Source organism: Bactrocera neohumeralis, chromosome 2 (genome assembly GCF_024586455.1).
Source record: "Bactrocera neohumeralis isolate Rockhampton chromosome 2, APGP_CSIRO_Bneo_wtdbg2-racon-allhic-juicebox.fasta_v2, whole genome shotgun sequence".
NCBI classification, from domain to species: domain Eukaryota; kingdom Metazoa; phylum Arthropoda; class Insecta; order Diptera; family Tephritidae; genus Bactrocera; species Bactrocera neohumeralis.
This window is the reverse complement of record NC_065919.1, coordinates 735,696-750,594: the sequence shown is the minus strand read 5'-3', so window position 1 is coordinate 750,594 and position 14,899 is coordinate 735,696. Positions and strand designations below refer to the sequence as shown.

Here is a 14,899-nt window from a genome sequence, read left to right as displayed (position 1 = left end):
TCGTATGCGTTAAATGAACACATTGCAAAAATAAAAAAATATGTATGTATTGGAATATTAATATCTCTGCTAAGCAAACAAAAACAAAAATAAAGTATACTTCGTTATACATACATACATATGTACGTTATGTATATAATTTTTAACTTTCTATGAAGCAGGCTGCAAGAATTATTTGAGCTCATTTCATAAGATTTAAAATGAAGCCAATTTAAAAAGATACTTATCTATTTTTGCACATACATAAATATGTATGAAGTTACAAGTGCGTTTATGGAATAATTGGCATAATTAATGCGTTAATGTTATGCTATAGCAATAAAAATTATGAGATTTTATGATTTCACGGGATACGGCACTCTGCTTTAGTAAAAGAGTTAATACAAAAGTTCAAGATATTGCTAGACTAGCTGTGAGTTACTTACGATCATCCTTTTAACTAAGGTCAACACAATTATTTGATTTTTTACTATCTAAATTCGTAAATATATTCCACATGTACATACATACATATACTATACTCTTTTGCCCTAGTCACTAGAATAAAAAATCAGTAACGAAAAAATTTGCAATCAATTATTTAAACTATATATATTTTTGTACCAATGTATATGTTCATGTGTATCATGAGTGTATGTATATGTTTTTGAAATTGTTGGCCTGTAGTTATTATTGTTTTGTTTTTGCCAGCACTTTGAATCCTGGCTAAAGGCCGCACATCATATCATTCAACAAAATTAAAATTAGGACTCCCGGATCCACGACCGAAAAATTCGAACACCGGAGCGGTCAGTATAACAAAATAGAAATGCCGAAACAGTCCAAATCAATCATATTTAATACGCAGTAACTTAGTATGGTATCAATCATATACATATGTTATATGTAGGTATATTTCTTTTCGCCGCAACACCAACCACTAACTAACCACTGATAGGTGTTGGCCATCAATTGATATGTGGGTTCAACGTGTAACATTTCTACTTCATTTACCAATACTATTGATTTCTTAAATTCAATTATTTATCACACACTGAGAAAGCCTTAAAATACTAGCCAAATTGCTATTTTCGGTCTAAATTGTTAATTAATAAATATGTATATTCTTTGTGACTTTAGCCAACCGTAGAGCAAGAACACTGTGTGTTCACTAACGCACTCCGTGTCGTACTTGTCGGAAAATCAATATGTTTTTCCATGTTACTCCCTTTATAGAAACAAGGGAGACTTTTTTGACGTCGCATAGAAATAAATTCATAGGCATCCATATATACATGTGCACGAACATATTCAGTGTGTACACTCACGTAGCGAGATTCAGAATAATGGTGCTCTCGCACACAACAGTTTATTAAAGGATATCCCAAGGATATTGTAGACGAGAGCAAGAGAGAGAACAATACAAAGATACAAAGATGTTTTTATAATTAAAAGATATATATGTACATATATATATTAAAATATATTTGAATAAAAACTTCCTTTAAATTGGAGAATATTATAATACTGTAGAAATAAAATACTTTCAATTCAACATTAGTTTAATTTTCTTAAAGTTAGTCCCAAAACTCATTTCTTGACATATACGTATATTTATATTTAGATATTAAGGTGGAATAAATTGGTAATTACATTAATTCTAGAATCTTAACCCTAATATATATGAGGATTCAAATAGCGTAAATGGCTTGGAACAGACCGCGGTCTGGAAGAAAATGCTGCACATACACATGTATACTATAACAGTAAATGATTGTTTTAAATATTATATTTTAAATATACATAAATATATAATAGTTATTGTCATTATTAGGGTTTTGAATTCTTCATTTTACAGGTTAAATTAATTCATACATATGTTTTCAAAGACTGATATAAATATTGGAATAAAGTTGACAATTGATTTTATAGTTAAAATTAAAAATCGTGTCAAATCCTAATATACATATGTACATATGTATACATCATTCCTCCTTCCCTGTATGTCTTTTCCTTAAACAATCGGTAGACGACATGGAAATCCTTGCGACAACACTGATTTACACATGCATGTACAAAGGTACAACAACTTATTTAAACAATTCAGCTGAAACAGTGATTAAAGAAATAGTACAATTCCATTAGTACTATTCCTATTATTGATTGATTTTATTAAGAACTAGGAACTCATTTATTTGTAGGAGCTAAATTAATTGTAAAGACAATAATATCCTTCCACTGTGGCATTTCCGAAATGAAATAAAACTTTCAAAATTGAAGTACAATCAAATGAAGTCAACGAAGACTTAGGTCATCTAAAAAAATGTTCTAAAAAAAACTCCTAATGCATATTAAAAAATTATAAATATTTTAAAACTCAAAATATTATACATATTGCCGGTTTATACAAGAAGACGTTTGTTGCCGCGTCTCGTAGTTTGTGGGACGATGGCCACCGAGTCGTTTGTGCTCAGACAACACGCTTTGTGTTCTCAGTCACAACAGTTCGCTGATACGTAACTCGGCATTGAATAGCATTTTCAAATTGCCCAACTCGAGCTACCGAACTCCAGTCGCCTATGTAAACAACAAAATGGATGTTGCCGATAATGGGCAACAAAAGTTTTCGGGTATAAACTCAGACATATGTTACGTAGTATATTTAAAAAATACGCATATACGTTTCTATCTCGGTGTTTACTTACTTTCATTGAGAGGGCTCAAGGCTGTTAATTCACAATTTTTTGTAACATTGTAACGGGAACTGCTTTGGCGTTTCTCCTTTTTGACAATTGGCGTTGCTGATAAACTTAAGCCTTTGGTGATTGGTGTCGGTGGTGGACCATCGCGGGGAGGTGTGTTTTTATTATCCTTATTAGCCTGGAAAACGAAATGCAGCAACAAAAAAAATAAAGTTTTATTAAAAAATAAATAAAATGAGCAAAGTGGATACATATGTACATAACCACATACTATATAAAAAGATATGATAAAAACTCAATGACATAAACAAAAGCATGCGCAGCTTGTACCATCAATTATCCTAATTATGAATAGAGTTACCAGATACAAGTGATATTTGTGTTGCTAGAAAAATTTTCAGAGAATCTTCAAGCGGGGAGTACTAGCGTCTAAAGTATGGCAATTTAAGGAAAGCGCAAGAATTTTCTCTAATATTTGATCTAATTGATTTACCTTGGTTCTGGCAAATCCTTGCCTTTTAAGTCTTGCTGTCTGTGAGATTTAAAAATTTTTTATCTTTTCATTAAAATTTCTTGTAATTTGTTAAAATAATTAAATAAAACCAACAAGTAAGGAAGGGCTAAATTCGGATGTAACCGAGCATTTCATACTCTTGCAACTTGCAAGGATCAAAGACGGAGTAATACCTTCAGATGTCACACATTAAAGAAAGTTGCAAAAGAATTCAAAATTCATAACTCGATGAAATAGTGAATGAATAGTAATCAAATTTGGTATTTTATAAAGTCAGCCGGAAGTTTGAATATATTTCTATTAGGGGGGACACACCATTTGCGACATTACAGACATTCTATTATTAGAAGAGGATTCTCTCCTAATTTCAATAATATATCCACACATTTGGTGTCAGAGTTCTTGAAAAGTTATATCCAAGTTCGATAATTTTTGGGGGTTAACTTGGGGGCTCTATTTGTGCAAAGTTTTATCCGGATACATTAATTTGTATACTGGAAAGTGAAAGAATCAGATGGAAATTAAAATTATGTTATATGTGAAGTAGGCGTGGTTTTTGTATGCCTATTTTCACATGTAGGAATGTCAGAATAATATTATATACCAAATTTGGTTGAAATCAGTAGAGTAGGTCCGAGCTATGGATTTTCGCCTAAATGTGGGAAGTTTAGGAAATATATACATAAAATCTGTAAGCGGCTTGGTTATGGCAATTTATAGGTTTTCGATTAATGGTGTTTTAGACGTGGTATTAGTCCGATTATACCTATCTACGAACTCGTCTGCGAAAAAAGGATGTTTGCCAAGAAACACGTGTATCGAGTTTCATCACGATATCTTAATATTTACTTAAGTTACTACTTGCACAGACAAACGGACGGTCAGACAGACATCCGTTATATATATGTATTAAAAATTAAAGAAGGGTGTAGACGAAGATTAGGTATGACATCATTTATTGAATATATTTAGTTTAGGAATCCTTCTGTTCATTAAGTCACCTCGCATATTTCCCGATAACACGAAACAAGGGAAAAGTACGAACTAGGGGGATGGATATCATCGTATTTAGTATATGGGAGTTTGAGTAGAAGTTGACTTCTTTCATTTTCTACGCCAAATCATATTATGCTTAGCAAAACTTATCATTTTTTATCTCTAATGTTTGAATGGGTCGATTTTATCAATTTTTTTTGCCATAAACTACTAAGCATACTATTATAACTGCACTAATCTTTAGATTAGAGTTCCCAAATATCAGAAAAACTATATACATTGAAATTCCTCATAACCAGACACCCACCGTCGCAGCATTTTTGTCCGGATTTGAAGCTGTTCACATATGGAACGTGACAAAAAGTGTGTTTAAAATGTATTTTCAAAGTCAGAAGCTGCAACTCAGAACTATATTTCTATTAAACTAATAAATGCGAGCCAATTTCGCACAATTCCACAAATTAATAAGTATTAAGTGAGGAATATTTGTATACTGAAAAGCGAAAATTTCAAATGGATTTTTAATTTGTATTATATTAGAAGTAGGCGACTGCAGTTTGATTTAGCCCATTTTCACAATGTAACATAAGAATGTCGGACAAATGGCACGTACCAAATTTGTTTGAAATCGGTCGTTCGGGTCTCTAGATATATGATTTCACCTAAAAGTGGGAAGTGCCACACCTTTCGTCAAATTTTAATGTCTCTGACATATGTAGTTAGTTATTGATTTATCGCGCTTTTAGAGTTTTTTAACAGTACCGTTATATGAGGAGTGAGCGGAGTTGTCATACGATTTTATCAATTTTCACACTTTTGAGTTTGTATAATATTTAATCTAGGCGACTTTGGTTGTTGTACTTCAGTGATTTGGGAGATGTGTACATTAAGCTTATTTGAGGGTGTGGTCACACCCACTTTTTAAAAGTTTTTTGCCCACAGGTGCCTCTTGCTTTGCGATCCCCTATGGGAAATTACAGTTTTATATCTCAATTTAGTGATTAGTTATGGTACTTTATATGTTTTTGGTTAATAGGGATGGGGGCGTGGCAATTAGTAATTTTTTACCACGGAACCTAGCATATCCATATTGTGACAAAAAAGTACCCGGAAATTGTAAATAAAACACGAAATATTGAATCATTCATCATATTTATTTTGTAGCCTTCAAAATAATATCCTCCAAATGTGATACACTTATGTTCCAGTCCTCGAAACACTTCTCGTAAGCACTTTTTGGGATGGCCTTCAGCTCCTTCTGCCAATTTTGTTTTATCTCTTCGATCCACTGAAAACAGTTTCCGCGGAGCGGCAATTTCAGTTAGGGGAATAAGAAAAAATCACACGGACCCAAATCTGGTGAATACGGTGGGTGATCGATGGTATTCACTGTGCTTTTGGCTGTAAATTATGTCACAATCGTACTCTTTTTTAAAAAAATTCAGCTTTATCGGGACAAGTGGAACAAGATCGCGTTTCATTCCTAAAATATCCACTCGCGAGAGATGTCAAGCTCTCTTGCCATATCCTTCACTTCTTTAATATTTTCATCAGTTGAAGAAGTCGTCCAGAACAAGACATTTTTTCAACGATTTCTCGATCGTAAGCCTTTTCCAACATTCGCATCGATTCCGTACACGAAATTACCAACTTAGCAAAATAGACTTTTTTGAAATTTGATTTATCCGGGGAATTTAATTACAATTTCCAAGTGCTTTTTTACACCCGTTAGGTGAACAAAACTATTATACTGTGTAGCAACATATTGCAAAAGTATAAAAAACGGGAACTACAAATTGCACACAATTTTCTTTACACATTTTACGAACGTTTGTCGTTTATCAGAGATAATATTAACGAATTATTTTGTCCATGTCCGTTCATTATAATGTACTGTCCGACTATCGGAATCGATATTGTATGAAAAAATTTAGATAAACGTTGTGTTTTTAAAATTTGTCGGGCTATGGGAGGTGTCCTGGGAATAACAACTGTCCGTATTGGGAAGTTTCACTGTGTATGCAGATGGACAAAAGTATTCGCCACTGAACATGTTATACCTGAATTATGCTCAAAATATAAAAAAGAAACATGTATTAAATATTAGATTTACGTTACATTTCAATAAACAATATTCCATATATTCATTATAGACAAAAAAAACGTAAGTGAAAAATAATAAATCGTAGTGTTTAAGCTAAAACACCAAAAAGTGCAAAAATTCCTTAAGGGGGTATTCTTGTCTAGGATTTTGAAAAAATCGATTTTTTTGCATATCTTGAAAGTTTAGACTTTCAAAAATATGACCTTGGAAGGATTCTTCAAAATTCGACTTATTTTCGGAGATACAGCCGATTTTGTGACGTGGCGTCCGTGTTCACTAGAGTTGTCTCCTAAACTTTAAACGCCTTTTTCTCAAAACTGACTTTTTCGGAACGATACCCACGATTTCTCAGGTTCTACTGGACTGATTTACTTGAAATTTTTATAGAGTCTTCTTTATAGGGTAGTCTAAAAAATTTTTCCCACCTGAAATTCATGCTTCTAGACCAGAATACCCCCTTAAACAAAAGTAATCACCAATTTCAACAATCGTATTTTAAATAACTTTTTATACAAAGTTTAAATTTTGTTTGCAAGAAACTGTGACTGGGGAGGTGTCCGAAGTAAATGGGGCATATTATAAATAAGCCAAAGCCGTACAATCTCAGCCGTATGCTGTTTTCAAATTGACCTTTCAGATAGCCAAGTAATTTTCTTTTTTAATATACTCATCTATGAAATTGAGATTACCCACGCCTGCAGTGGCCAATTACCACCATGTTAAAATACGGTCATCTGAGCGATAGATATTAAATTTACTTTCACCGGAGAATAACACTTTTCCCATAATGAAATGCTTTTCGATTGGTGCTGTCTGAAAAAAACGTAGCGTTTCTTCTAATTTGTCTAACTTATGCAAGGTTTTTGCGGCAAACCCAGCAGCACGAGTCGAACTGTGCGTGTTTTCTGTTATGTCCAAATTTTCAGTTAATTATGCTGTAATTTTGAAAGATTCTGTTTTGTTATTTTTCACTTGCTTGTCTCACTGCAAGGTCCGCCAGTTTTGTATGTGCTTGTTTCTTCGAATCGTTTTAAAAAGCTGCGAACGGTTGATCACGGTCTTGAAACAATAGAGCTCACATCTTTTATGGATTTTCCACTAGTTAATAAATTCGCGATTATTCTTCTCTTCCTCTGTCGTTTCTTCGTTTTCTTATTACGACCCACTTTTACTTAACTTTGCAAAATACAAAATAACGGTAAATTATTTTGACACATTTTCACATATGATCGAAAGTATGTATTGTGGCGGTTTCTTTCCATAAGGCGACTGTAACCTTCTTATACTAGTTAGTGGTAAAAACTTTCGTCCAAGAAATTTTTGAACTTTTTAGTGTTGTTTAAAAGTTTTTTATCAATAATAAATATATAGAATATTGTTTATTGAAATATAACGTGAAAACTAACATTTAATGTATGTTTTTTTTTATACCCTGAACAGGGTATATTAAGTTTGTCACGAAGTTTGTAACACCCAGAAGGTCGGAGATCATCTAAAGTATATATATAAATGATCAGTATATTGAGCTGAGTCGATTTAGCCATGTCCGTCTGTCTGTCCGTCCGTCCGTCTGTCTGCATATACATATACGACTAGTCCCTCAGTTTTTAAGATATAGTTTTGAAATTTTGCAAACGTAATTTTCTCTTCATACAAACTGAACGATCGGAATCAAGTTCTTGTATGGAAAACTTTCACATTTGACAATGTGTCTTCACAAAATTTGGTATAGATTATTTTCTAAGGCAACAATGTAATCTCCGAAGAAAATCAGATCGGTTAACTATAGCATATAGCTACCATACAAACTGAACGATCGGAATCTAGTGCTGGTATGGAAAACTTTTGCATTTGACGTGGTATTTGCACGTACAAATTATTTTCTAAGGCAACAATATCATCTCTGAAGAAATTGTTTAGATCGGTTAACTATAGCATAAAGCTGCCATAGAAACTGAATGATTGGAATCAAAAGCCTTGCATGGGAAACGTTCCTCATTTGACAACATATCTTCAGGCCAAATTTCGTGTTGAGTGTATGAGTTATTGTTCATAGAAATAATGTAATATCGGAAGAAATACAAACCGAACGATCGGAATCATGGAAAACTTTCACATTTGACGTGGTATCTTCACGAAATTTGACATGGACTACTGCTTAAGGTAACAATATAATCTCCGAAAAAATTGTTCAGATCGGATTACTATAGCATATAGCTTAGGGTATATTAGGTTCGATGCAGCCGAAGTTAACGTTTTTTTTATTTTATTTTAAGCTTATATTAGCTATAACATGTACAGTGTCTAATACTTTTGTCTGTCTGTCTATCTGTGTATGTAATAGGTTTCGTTCATTAATGTTGGTGTTAGTTCCAACAAAAAAAAAAACGAACACATGCAGCGTTATCTGCAGCATTAAGAAGATACATTAATCCTCTTTCAATTGTTCCATTTTTATAAAATTTTATGTTGAACTAAAAATATAATTACTCACCTGATCTATCAACATGTGACTATTTTATATTTTCGAAACTGAAAATCAACATTAAAAAGCATTGTTATGATGATTTCCTAACAGCGGTAGTCGAGGTGCATTTCTATAAATTACATTATCCATGCATGAATTAGTTGATTGTTCCGAACATTGTATTGAGTCTAGTGATCAGGTGGCCCATGGCCCCTTTTCAGAATTTCAAGCTGCGATTGTTGTTGTTTTAACGGATTATCTAGTCCCCGTTAGGATGGTAAGGATTATCTAAGTTGTCGTCGACGTCACCTAACGGCAAGCCCAGGAAACGTGCTGTTTCGACGGGGTCGGGCCAAAGGAAAAAGGGTGTCAGATGAGTGGGGTTGGCAGGGTATGCAAAGAGGTGGCCAGTGTCATGCGGAGACTCATTGCACGCAGGACATATGTTGGATATGTCAAGGTCTATTCTGGACAAATAGGGGTTTAACCTGCTACAATATCCAGAACGAAGCTGCGCAAGGGTCACTCACGTTTCTCGCGGCAGCTCGAGCTCTTTGTTTTTAGATTAGATTTTTCTCCTCGAAACAGTACGGATGATTGACGATCGCTAAGGTAGTTCATGGTCCACCTTTTCAGTCCTGGAGGGAGCGTAGTTTGTTCGATGTTCTGCAGTAGCGTTGTGTGATTAACAGTGTCAAAAGCTTTTGACAAGTCCAACGCTACGAGGATCGTTTTCTCATGGCGTGGTCTATACCATCAGTAAGTGTACAAAGATTATTTTAGAAAAAACTATCAGGGAGAACGTATTGCTTTTCTCATGAGTCAAGTCACATATCAATAACATGGATACCTGTGCACATAGGCCTAGAAGTAATGAACCTGCCATCTTTCGAGCGAAAAAAGCTGCGACAACCAGTTCAATAGGAACGGAGGCCACTGAAAGAGAAAAGGGCATGCAAAAAACGCCGATGGCAGCAAATACCTAGACTTCGCCATGCAAAGTTTTTGTACATTCTTTAATTTAATCTAATATACTACAGAGAAATCTCCAACAACCGGACTATGACAATTCCACAATTCTTGTTCGCTTAAAAATGTTTCTAAAATATGTATATACTAGAGGACCCGTCCACCTTTTACTGTGGCTGGCACATAGTTAGTACTACTAATACCATCTATATGATTTATTTTATTTAGATTATGACTCTTAGTTAAGAAGATATAGCATTGTTGGTGAACCAACTTGTGTTAGTTTTAAAATGAATCAAAAAGAATTTCGTATGTTAATAAAGCATTGGTTTTTGGGGGAAATACTGTTGAATTTGAGCTGTTCACCAGTGAAATCACCCGAGTCCAATCGATAGTCAGCTGTTCTCAAGCGTGGAAAGACAAAAAAAAATCGGCTGGCAAGGTTATGGGATTGGTCTTTTGGGATGCACGTGGTATATTACCCATCGAGTGATTAATGAGCCAGTTTCAATTCATTGCACTGTGTATTTGGTTGCAGTTCTATTCTATTCCCAATATTTAGCGATTTTATTATTTTTTAGGAAGGATCAGTTTGAAATTGTACGCATATACTTCGTAGTTCCCGTTTAAATATTGCACTGCTCTGTGCAATGCTTCGAAAATATTTCTGTATATCTCAAATTATAATAGACCTTTATATCAACACTCCAATTATTCCGCTATATTTTAATGCTAAATATCGCGTTTGGTTTGTTATGAATGTATTTGCGTCCTTCGCCCATAATCTACCAAAGTATCCGCAATGCCTTGACGACGAAAATGTCAATTCCATTTTTTGTTATGATATTAAATATATCTGAGGGGTTCGTCCTAAAAAAAACAGCCTGGTTCAGGAGCAAAATCAGTATAACTCATATTATAAGCATGTATGGATATCCAAATTTTTACTTATTTCTTTCAATTTTTGAATTACTAAAATTATCACATGATTCTTACATGAATTTTGAGCAAATGCTTATGATGTGAAATATAATTTTTGTATTTATGAACTGTATTGAATTTTAACATAAAGGGATAAAAAGTATCCTATGTCCTTACCCTGAACCTCCCCACCAATTTTCAGCCAAATCGGTTCAGCCGTTCTTGATTTATAAATGGTGTAACAAACACGACTCTCTTTTATATACATATATAAGATAAATTGTTTTCCTTAAAAAAATAGATTTCTTGGTAATATAATTTTGATATTTAATGTTTTTCAATAATTTCATTATTGTGAGATTTATCATAGTTACAATAAATTCGTTTGGTTTTCAAAATTTCTTTGACCATAATTTGTCGCAACTTTCTTTGATTCTGTTTTATAAAGTTTTCAATATGCTTTCCAAAGTTTTGGCATACTGGAATCTAGTAACGACATTACTAACGAGTTTTTAATGTGCCGAAGTTGTTCTATTACTTCACAATGTGATTTAATTTGACCCTCATTCTGGGTACATAGTACTTCGTTTAGGTCTTCTTCTTTTCGTTAGAGATAATGTCAATATTATTGCCTTCGGTATTAAAAACTTCGTCGATTAAAAAAAAGTCGTCTAAATGCAAGATGAAAAACGATTTATAATTTTTGACCTTATCATGCTAAAACCTACATATTGTTACATATAGGTCCCATAACATCTTAACATTTGTTTATGTTAGTCCTCACATTTTTGCATAAGGTGTGTTACCTATTCCACAATTGTGTACTTCAATTATTGATCTTCGTTGTCCATTTCGCGTCCGTTTATTATAATTTTTTTATTTTCTTTACATTTTCGTTCAAGAAGTAAATTTTCATGTCCGTTACCGAGAGGGGTCCTCTTATGAAAGGTAACGAAAATAAAAGTTAGTAAAAGTGTCCGCGTCCGGTTGTGAGAGTATCCGATTGTTAGAGTGGAAATTGTTTCAAAAACTTAACGGTTAAAGTTGGTTCCAGAATTTTTGTACGGTTAAGAGAGGGGACCGCTTATTAGATGTAGAGGTTTCACTGTATACCAGATTTCTTTCATTTTCACACTGTGCTTTGCTTAACATTGCTTTAGTATTTTATGAGATTTTATGTGCATACATTAAACTTATTGAGGACTTTTCATACAATTAAGGTTTTTATGATACATTTCATATAGTAGTTACAGCCAAGAAGTTTGTAACACCAGAAAAAACGTCGGAGACCCTATAAAATGTTTATAAGTATATGTTTAAATAATCAACAGGACAAGCTCAGTCGATTAAGTCTATCTGTCTGTATATATGCGAACAAATACCTCAGTTTTTGAAATATAAATTTCAAATTTTGCACTTTTTTCATTTGACAAAGTATTTTCAAGATGGCAGTCTCCGAGGAAATTGTTCAGATCGGATCTCTAGAGCATAAATCTGGCACATAAACTGAACAGTCAATCTTCTTATAAGAAAGCTTTTGTATTTGTGAGTGTTGCGTTTTTTGTTTTTGTAGTTATTACATAAAGATTTATATGGATGTCGAAGCAATGAAACTGTTAAACAAATTGGAAGCAAAGAAAATATCCATAATTTTTCTATTGATTAACCTCAAATTTTATGTGAAAAATTCACATAACGCAGTGTTCGCTTTTATCTTTGTAGAAAAGTTGTTTTCTTTTTTTCACGAAGTTTTGTTGTACACTTACCTTCATTTTCCCAAACAACAGTATTTTTTTTTGTAATTTGAAATGTTTTTTCTCTTTATATTGACTTAATATCGGAAAAAACTAATTTTCAATCCAAAATCTGAAGTCAAAATTTCAGATTTTTTTAAATGGGGTGGTCTTATGATTGTTGAAATCTCTGAATTTTTTGTTTTCAAAAAATATCTACCTTGGTTTATCTAGGGAGATAATTCATTAAATGACTTATTTAAATAGTTAATTGGCTTAAATTTGCATAACGATTATTCTTGCATAACTTGAGATGATAAACATACTAAATTAATTTGTATATACTCGTATATGTTCAAACGTATTTACCGTTATTTGATTCATTGTTTATTATTAAATCTATGAAGTCAAAAAAAATTGGTAAAGTTATTGACTGCTACTAAATGCACATAAAACATGCGTTTACATAGGATAAGAAATTAAAAACAGACATACTATTATGTTTTACCGAAAAAAATGTTAATACATCAAACAATTTTAGAAACAACAACAATCGAGGCACTCTAGGTAAAGTTACTTCAGTTGTGAGTAAATAATATTTTATTACATTAATTACATGTTTTAGTTTAATGTGTCAAATTCGCTCTCTTATGTGTAGAATAGCGAAAAACTCACCTCGCTAATATTTTGGGTCGCCGCTGCTGATGCCGCCGTTAACATTGTTGAAATGGTTGTAGGTGATGATGTCAATCCAGGCATGTTAGCATTGCTACTGCACCCTGTAACGGCGATTGGTAACTCCACTGTTGTTAGTGATGCTGATGATGAGGAAGATTTTGCCACTACATTTGTTAATATATTATTACTGTTATTCTCTTTGATCCCGTTAGTTGTCACTGTAGTTGTTGTTGTATTATTGTTGTTATTATTATTATTGTTAACAATGCCGTCTGTCTGTTTTATATCCGATGTTGACGTCGTTGCTGCCATAATACCACTTGCTGCTGCCGGCGTCGTCGCTGCTGCTACCGTTTTTGCAGTATTATCCATAATATAACGTCCCAGCTAGACCAGCTAATGCTGCTAAAAGCGAATTCTCTTTTCACTGGTATCGTTGTGACGATTTCGTAGACAAATACGGGTTTATTGATTGTGCAGTTGATCAATATGATGAGGATGACGACGGCAACGACAACGGCGATTATTACAGAGCTGCTGTCAGCGTTAAAAACCTTAAACAATGTTTACGATAGTAACAGCGACGACAACAGTAACAAAAAAAATTACTTAACACACAGCAAAAATGTAAGCCCATATCTTGAAACAAAAATGCACCATAACATGCCGAATGAATATCAACAAACTGGCATTCAATACACTACGACTAACGGATATTTAAAAGATTTTATTGTAAAGGTAATGAAGATAGTCACTTTCATAACAAATGAAATAAGATTATCCGAAAAGCGTACGAGAGAGACTGCAAATCAAATTATGCTGTAAACCGTTAAGACATAATAATGTAAGAATATATAAACAAAACAAAATATCTCACGCATACTTCGTGTAGTGGACAAACAGGTGCGATCTTATAACGATGTTATAACCTCTTGGACACAACATTTTGCCCAACTCTTGTTAACCCGCCAGAAATCAATGGTCATATAGATATGTTTGTATATATAAACATGTATTATATTATGTGTGCAAGCAATAAGCGAAGTAAGCAGCAAAGCATTACAAACGACTCATTGATTACCTTCTACGTAGCACCGAGCGCTGCCCACTACCAATGTATTTTTTCTGCATTTGATTCATACTTACATACAAATGAATATGCATGTACGTATTTGTTTCAGAATAGGTATCCATATCATATTGTTTGCTACACTATTCCCTTAACGTATCTATTAGCTTCACGTTATTTTAAGCATTCTAGCATTGTATCTGTAATACAAAAATGCATACATACGTATGCATTTTAATAAGCCATATGTAGATACTTATAAATGTAAAGTTTCTTTACTTCTAAGGCTGAGAGAAACCCCAAAAGAGCGCAAAAATATGTGAACCTACATACGAATTTACTACATTTATCGATGTATGTATGTACAACTATATTATGCGTGTGCATATAACATCTATGTAAATAACCGTGTTATGAAGTATTTCAGCATTTCACAATTACGGCATACATACATACATATGTACATTTGCACAATGTTTATTCGACTCTAGTTGGTTATACGATTCCTTTACGCATTTTGAATGAATTTATCTATTCGAAAAACAAAATAATATTTTGTCATATGTAGTATGAATACCAAAAAACAAAACACAAAATTTTAACAATTCGATTGTTGCACATTTTGTTAATATAGAATTTTAAATATGGCTAATGCAGAAATTTATATTGAATATAGGACCAAAAACTAATTTGGGAATGCACAAACCAAAATTTTATTTCAAACATATTTTAAAAGCGTTCTTCTTCCGTATACATAACATACATAC

General features: G+C 33.1%; 1 protein-coding gene across 7 annotated transcripts in view; it reads right to left on the bottom strand.

Annotated features, from left to right (window-relative positions):
* The window catches only part of LOC126767669 (serine/threonine-protein phosphatase 2A 56 kDa regulatory subunit gamma isoform), a 30,093-nt gene that overhangs the window by 11,042 nt on the left and 4,152 nt on the right, over positions 1-14,899 (bottom strand). For 3 of the 7 annotated variants that reach the window (XM_050485197.1, XM_050485195.1, XM_050485199.1), the window contains 3 exons: positions 13,061-13,617; positions 3,175-3,213; positions 2,685-2,859 (listed from right to left, as the gene is read on the bottom strand). In XM_050485197.1, coding sequence (XP_050341154.1) covers positions 2,685-2,859; positions 3,175-3,213; positions 13,061-13,435 — 589 coding nt within the window. In that variant the 5' untranslated portion in view covers positions 13,436-13,617. Of the gene's footprint in view, positions 1-2,684; positions 2,860-3,174; positions 3,214-13,060; positions 14,134-14,899 lie in introns of those variants that run through there. The other 4 variants (XM_050485198.1, XM_050485196.1, XM_050485200.1 and 1 more) reach the window with 4 other exon arrangements.